The sequence below is a fragment of the Arvicola amphibius genome, chromosome 12, assembly GCF_903992535.2.
Source record: "Arvicola amphibius chromosome 12, mArvAmp1.2, whole genome shotgun sequence".
NCBI classification, from domain to species: Eukaryota; Metazoa; Chordata; class Mammalia; order Rodentia; family Cricetidae; genus Arvicola; species Arvicola amphibius.
Genome location: NC_052058.2, coordinates 87,518,328 through 87,525,856, shown reverse-complemented (window position 1 = coordinate 87,525,856; position 7,529 = coordinate 87,518,328). Strand labels below are relative to the sequence as shown.

Sequence of the window (7,529 nt, the reverse complement as noted above, 5' to 3'; positions counted from 1 at the left end):
TGTCAAACACAAGTCCATGTCAGACACAACTGAGCAAGGACAGGGTGGGAGGGGGAGCAGCACTGTTACCCCCAGATACACCAGCCATGCTCCTGTAATCACAGGGATTCAGCTCTTGTAGGGTAGCAGCGTAGACCCTGACTGGGTGGGCAGCTGTGGTCCTCTCTCTTCCACTCTGGGTTTCACTACCAAAGACAACAGAGGTCCAGACCCAGCCCTTTCTTTCCTCCAGAGGTTTGCTCCGTTACCCGGGACCACACTCTCTCTTGTTTCCGCACGGGGCTCAGTCCTTCTCATCGGTACCTATTCTTCATCTTCATCTTCTGTGCAGCTCACTCTCAGACTCTCTGGCAGCAGGGGCAGAGTAAGAACGAGTAGCAAGAGGTAAACCCCACTCCCAACCAAACCAGAGTGCGGCAAGGAGTCCTGCCCACCCTCTCCCTGCCAAAAAACACTGTCATTTTCCAGAAAGGAGCCAAGCCCAGCTCAGCACGGACAAGGCCGAGGCAGATGGGTGGGGAGTGGGGGTGGGGGAGGCATATGGCGAAAGGCATCCTTCGGAAACACACTGGCCTGGTGGCAGCTTGAATACTACAGCTTTTCTGCATGTTGTGTTATGGATCAATCCTTTTTGCCCATCTTTTCGGTTCCTGGGGGAGAGCCCACTTAGTCTTTTTTCCAGGGACTTTTTTTTTTTTTCAAAAAAGTAAAAGAAAATAGAGACAATGGTTTGGAAGGAGAAAATACACAAAGCAAAAAAAAAAAAAAAAAAATGAAGACAATGAAAAGATTGTAAGCAATAGGAATGGATGAGTGTGCCGAACTCGAGGCTGGCCATTGTGGCGGAATGCTCAGGGTGGCCATGAGACAGGGCAAGAAACTAGCGCTCCCTCCAACGAGTGTAGCTCTAGCGTTCCCATCTAGTGACACCCACGGGCGTTGGGGTATCACTGGGAGGGGGTTGTGAATAGCTGGGTCGCCATTGGTTCTCACAGCTTGGCAGACCCCATGTTGTACCCTTGTCCCTGAAGGTGGTTGTGGCTTTGTGGTAGGTCTGCGGTCGCTTTATCTCCCCTTCTCCCCTGCTACTTGCAAAGTCATGTGCTGTGCCTGGGGTGCTCCGTCAGGCCAGAGAATAGATGGCATTGACCGGCGATGTGGCCTCGGAGCTCTCATTGCCCTCTGTCTCCTCCTTGTCCTTTTTGACCGTGTACTGGCCGATGAAGGAGCCGTCTTCATTGAACTGGCCCTCGCCACCTTCGCCATAGTCCACCAGGCTGTCATCACTCTCCTGCTGCTTGATGGTGCCGTCCAGGGATGTCTGGCTGCCCTGCAGGGGCTTGTTGTCCTCGTCGCTGGCCAGAGAGAGACAGAGTCAGGCCCACACTGGCTGGCACAGCCTAAACTGTGCGTGCGTGCGTGCGTGCGTGCGTGTGTGAGGGTAACAGGCTTCCTACCAATGCAGGAGGATGAGAGGAGGTGTCACCCTCTCTTGGCCAGCAGACTCTACCAAAGGGAAACTGGGGCACAGAGAGAACCGGCATCTTCCCCAAGGCAGATGGCATGCTGGGAAAGATCAGGTATTAGAGAAATGCTAATGCTTTGTGCCTAGCAAGTAAAAGAGGTGGGAAGTGGGAGGGAGGGGCATCAGGGAAGTATGCGAGGCCTGATGATTTGAGAAGACACTAGCAAGGCTGTTAGCCCCTTCTAAGCCCTGTCCTTAAGGCCCTCCTGGGTGACAAGAGTTCCAGGCCTTGGAGATATAGTGGCATCAGCCTTCAAGGGCAGATGCCCAGCCCATATATCAGCTACACTCTCTAGGACAGAGGTTCTCAACTGAGGTCATGACCCATGGGTCACAACCATTAGAAAACACGTATTTCCAACCGTCTTAGGAACCCTCAATCATGAACTTGCTTTCGTTGCGACTTCGTAACTGTAATTTTGCTACCGAGCGGTGTCTCCATTCCTAAGACCATTGGTACCATGTGTTTGCCAATGGTCGTGACCCACAGGTTGAGAACTACTTCTCTAGGATGCCAAGCCGGCGTGGCACCCTTCCTCCTGGCTGGAAAACTGCCTGACAAAGAGACCAAGTGCTGCTGTGCTGCTGGTCATGTTTCACAGGTGACACAGGCTCCCAGGCAGGAAGCAGCTGTGGGCCAGCTGTGGAGGCCTGGAGGCCTGCAGAAGGGACCACGGTGGTGCCAGGTAGTCTGAGCAGGTACACCACACCCTCTGCACCCCTGGGCATTCGTCCTTCCCTGGCTAAGCTGCCATTTGAACAGTCAGTGTGTTCTAACAATAGCCTTGGGTAGATGGCGACCAGGAAGGGGCCTTAGAGGGAGCTGGAACGGAGCATGAACAGATGGGGCCAGCCTGCCAGGCAGCTGCCTAGGCCGGGCACTCTTTCATTCAAGTCTCCCAAAGAAAGTCCCATTATTCTAGACCACGGTCCCTTTCCTTCCAAGAGCCTCACATGCTGACTCTGGGGGGCTGTGTCTGCCCAGGGCTGCATTTAGTTAAGGTACCTGGACCCTGTACAGGAATCCCCAGACCACCTAATGCAGCGCTCTTGCCCTGAAGTGGACTTGCTAGTCCCAAAGCATTAGCATTGCTTCGCCCAGGTGAGCAATGCCAAGATGGAAGTGGAAAGGCAGGGGCAGTTTCCTTGACATGCTCCCTTCTTGTCAAGAGCAGAGACACATCCTGTAGTCAGAGGCCACGGGTGCTCCAGCTCCTCTTGACGGACAGGTTCTAGCCAGGTCACAGGTCCATACCTGCCATATGCTGGGTGGATGTGACCTGCTATGGTGGACTACCTGTGTGCTCTGATGGCCGTGCCACAGCAAGGATGGTGGGGACAGAGTGAGGCAAGAGGATCTGAATTCGGGGCTGGGCTGAGTTTGGGCAGGAGGTGGATTACAGTCCGGTTAATGTCAGGCTTCTTCCCCAGCATGCCACTGCAGGGCATGAGGACTCCATTAGGTTCTCTATGGATCCCTGTACAGGGTCCAGGAACTTAAACTCAGTGTAGCCCTGGGCAGAGACAGCCCCGCAGAATCATTATGTGGGGCTCTTGAGAGGAAAGGGACCTTGGTCTAGAGGAACAGGACTTTCCTCAGGAGGTTGGAATGGAAGGACTCCTAGTCTAACCAACTTCCTGCCTGTCTGCCTGTCTGCTTCCCCTGCCCCAAACCTGCAAGGTCCAAGAGGACAGACATGGGAAGAGGCAGGCTTCATGAGAAGGGAATCCAGCCACAAAGCCAAGAGCAGAGCAGGAGAGCCCACTCCTTGCTCCCAGGCACATTCCCTTAGAAACTTAGTTCCTCTGACGTCCTAATTTTAGCCTTTCCCCAGTAGGATTTTTGTACTCATTCAATGCAGGTTCTAGGAGCAGAGCCTGCAGAGCTGATGCTGGCCCGGAGGGAGGAGAGGTGAGGGTGGAAACAGCTTATCCTGTGTTCACCCCCACTCCGTTGGGCTGCACAGAGGGCATGGAGAAAAAAAAAGCCCACAGTCTTTTAACTGAGAGCTGGAGGTAGCTCTCAGCCCACAGGGAGGCTCGACCCTGCCAGGTGATCCCAGGCCAGCCAGAGAGGGGGGAGGAGATGCTCACAGCGATGTCAGGCTGGATGGGCAGCTGCGGCCATAAGCTGCCAGATGGTTTCTGGGCAGGCAGCAGCTCCTACCCATTGGCCTGGTGCTGTTTGCCAGGCTCCTGAAGAGCAGGTAACAGAGGTGAGAGAGGAGGAGAGGTCAGAGGACAACGGCATGACCTGTGCACAGTTAACAGGGTCAGATGGGGCAGGACGGCTGTTTTCTGATATTTTTCTCCTACCCCAAATGCTCTTGGATGAAATTCCATGACCTACCCTGACCCATTCCTGAGCTCAGAATACACTGGCCATCCAGATGGGCCAGTGACAACCTGGCAAAACCTTGCCTGAAATGTCTGTTCAGATCTGAGAGGGAGCGCCGGCACAGGACAGAAGCACCAGCTGGCAGCCCAGCCCCAGCTCCTTCAGCACTGCTACCAACTCACAGAGGGGTGAGATTTCCTGGGCCACTCATTCTCTTGGGGGTTAGGAATGGGATGTCGGCTGGGAGGAGGCCTGATGGCCAAGCTCACTTCATGATAAAGGGTCCCAAGGCTGGACGTCCTATCCAGTAGGGGGTACCAGACCAGGGCTTCTCATTCTCTCAGAGTGCATACACACAGCCAAATGGCTGCCACAGAGGTAAAAGCAGCAGTTCCGTGGGCTGGAGAGATGGGGATGTAGTGATCCTGTGGCTGCTATAAGGGAACAGCCTTGTGGCAGCAAGGCCAGTTCCCTGGGGAGGGAGGGAGGGAGATCAGTCACCTGTAGTCAAATGAGCCATCTTCTTCTTTGGGGTCTTCAGGGCCCAGAGGAACATCCTTCTTTTCTCGCACTGGTCGGTAAGAGAAGGGAAGACAGACAGACAGACAGACAGACAGACAGACAGACAGATGGACGAATGGAATGATTAAGAAGGATGTCTCTATTCTCCACGGTGCTTCTGAACACACAGCCTAAAGACATCACCCTGGTTGCTGAGGAGATGACTCGGTGGCTGAGAGCGCTTGCTGTTTAAGCAAGAGAACCTGAGTTTGAGACTATAGCACCCATGTGAAAAACCAGGTGTTGCTGTGTGTGTCTGTAACGCTGGAGCTATGGGGTGGACACACAGGATTGCTGGGACTAGCCTAGCTCCGGACTCAGTGAGAGACCGTCTCACAGGAATAAGACAGAGGATGACCGAGCAGGGCAGCCAATCCCCTCTTTTGGTATCTGTGTACAAGTGCACACACCCACCCACACCACACCCCAGACACCATCTTGGCCTCAGTGACAGTGACAAGCTTCCTTTTAATAAAGCACTATCAGTGCCCCAGGCTCAATCAGTTGCTAAGAAGATTCTGCCTCCTTCACACCCCAAGGAGTCTTTACACCCCAGCTGACAAACCTCTCAGCTCCCTGCCATTTCTCCATCAAGTTGTCCCCATATATCAGAGATGTCATCCCTTTCTCTGCCAAAGGCAAATACTCCCTTGTCTGGCCCTTTCTCAGTTTGTTCTGCGTTGTAATTATTTTATATATTCCCTTACTGATGACAGAAGCTAGCTTTCTTCTTTTTGGTGGGGGATTGTGTTTCTCCAAAGCTCCAAGAAGAGTTGGAGGGGGGCTGCCCCCTTTGTCTGTGGGATGGAGCTGCTCTCCCATGAGCCTCTCTCATTGACTCCCTCTCCCTAGATGGCCCTCTGGGACAATGGTGTAAGCAAGGCCTCTCGTGCTATGTTGTGGTCGCTCCCTCTGAGCTAGCTGTAATGTTGAAGGCAGTTATCTTTCCCTCTGTATTCTCAGTACCCAGCCCAGAGCCTGGCATATAGCAGGTGCTTACATGAACGATTTGTTGATGTTTGAACGGGATAATCAGCTCACGTGAGAGCTGAGAACAGGCCACAAAATGAGTAGCTGCATAAGAGCGAAGACTGGAGCCCATGCCCTGGCTCCTTAGCCACTTGTCTTCTTACTGTATGAGGTGCTTACCCCATAGTTGGAGGGAAGGGGGCTGCCTTGAGAGAACTTTCTGGAAGGGCAAAGGCAGACTCTACGTTTATCTGGTGGGTTCTTCAGGAGTCCAGGTACCCTTGACTCAGCAAGTCCCCCATGTCTAGACCCCTATCCAGCTCTGACTTTCTCTCTTGCAGAAGAAAAAGTCTAGACATGGTGGAACAAAGTCAAAGAGTTCACTGCTCACCAACAAGGAATGGCATCCCTATCTCCCTCACCTAGCGGGGGCAGAGCTTCAGGACCCAAAGATCTGTGGGTATTGGGCAGGGAATGAGGGAGACTCCATCTTCCTCCTACTTGCTTCATCTAAGTTTGCCTGTCCCCGCCCCGAGAGAAAGGAGCATTTGGGGGATGTGTCTGGTGCTGGGGCTCTGGGGCAGAAGCGGAGGCAGGTTCAGCCTCCGCTTAGACAGGATGGCTTACTCTCAGGCTATCTCTCTTTCTGGTTAGCGGCTTTCTGTCACCTGATCCACCTTGTTGCAGCCCGATGGCTCTCTTGCTCATTTGAAGAAAAAGTCATTATTTTCTGAAAATAAGGAGGGGGTCCTTATCTTTGGCACTGAAGACCCTTGGGGTACAGAAGAGACGTGTTTCTGTGGGACTTGAAGGGCCAGGGTGTCATTAGCACAGCCTGTCTCCAGCCTCCTCCTGCTTGTCCCCAGAGCTGCTAAGTCTGTGGTGACAGGCGCTGAGACAAGCCTCAGCAGGGTGTGGTCCACCGTGTGGATTCTCTCGGGATTATGCTGCTTCTGCCTAGCCCCCTACTCTCCTTTCTAACATGGCCACCCCACTTCCCTATCTCTGCCCTGACAGGGTGTCTTAATGACTCTCAAGCCAAAGAAAGCCACTTTGCCAAGCAGATAGGAGGTAAGCCATCTCAGTAGGAGCCGGGGTTCCTTCCATGCCTCTCTGGACCTGCCTAGACTGCACCATCCATTCACCTGGTGCATAATTAACTCAGTTTTTTTTTGCTGGTAGCTTCTAAGAAGTAGGTCAAATTTGCCACAGGCCTTAAGTTCTACCACTAAAAGAGCAGAGATCAGAGACCTGGATCTGGTTGGAAGGGCCTGCCCACCTGCCCCACATCTCACCTGGGTACTTGCCGCCACGGCTCCTCTTGATGAAGCAGACGATGAGCAGGATCAGCACCAGAAGGGCGATGGCACACATGAGCCCGATGAACCAGCCTTGGGTGGCGATGTCTGCCTGGTTATTGGTGTAAGCTGGCAGGGAGGGTGGGAGGCAAATCATGAGCCATTGCTTGGGGCAAAGGTGAGGACGAAGGTGGGGGAGGCACACGGCTATTGGGCAGATTTGTCCTAGAGCCTGTTGCTACCGCCTAGCAGCCCTCTGGCTCGAGCTACTACGCTCAAGGGATGAAAGAAAAATGGTTAAGGAACCAAGGGCTAAAAGATCGGAAAAGAGGCAAAGAAAAGGGTGCAGGGAGCAGAGAAGCAGAAGGCTGAGCAGGCCCTGGAGGTTGGAAACGTTCACTAAAGAGAAGGTGTGGCGTTGCTATAGACCGCACGCACTGGCCACGGCCTGGCGGGACTGCGTGGTGCAGCGTGGCAGCGGGTCCTGGTGAATGGGCCTGCGTGGTACCTGTCAGGAGGCTTGAGTGTGTCCACACTGCCTAACCCTGCTGGAGGACACCTCGCAGGCACAGCCTCTTTGTCCACCAGGCTTTGGCAGTGGCTCCTGGGCCAGATGGAGGTTCAGGTGGCCCTGTGCCTTCTCAAGTCTCCCCAGCTGGACTGTGCGCTTTCTGACAGCAGGCAGATAATTCAGGCCCAGGTGCCCAGGTCACGCAGGCAGTGACTCTGGGTCACCTCACAGGGGATGCTCCTGGAGGGCTGTGACAAGCCAACTTGCCTTCTCTTCTGTGGAGACCATCTCACAGATCCCTTTGCCATCTGAAGGGATCCATGTGTG

The 7,529-nt window shown here is 53.8% G+C and overlaps 1 protein-coding gene across 7 annotated transcripts in view; it reads right to left on the bottom strand.

The window, feature by feature from the left end:
• Nucleotides 1-1,123: 1,123 nt before the first annotated feature.
• Nucleotides 1,124-7,529, bottom strand: part of Nfasc (neurofascin) — a 74,024-nt gene continuing 67,618 nt past the window's right edge. For all 7 annotated transcript variants that reach the window (XM_038348871.1, XM_038348872.1, XM_038348873.1 and 4 more), the window contains 3 exons: nt 6,689-6,820; nt 4,365-4,434; nt 1,124-1,355 (listed from right to left, as the gene is read on the bottom strand). In XM_038348871.1, coding sequence (XP_038204799.1) covers nt 1,124-1,355; nt 4,365-4,434; nt 6,689-6,820 — 434 coding nt within the window. The remainder of the gene's footprint in view (nt 1,356-4,364; nt 4,435-6,688; nt 6,821-7,529) is intronic.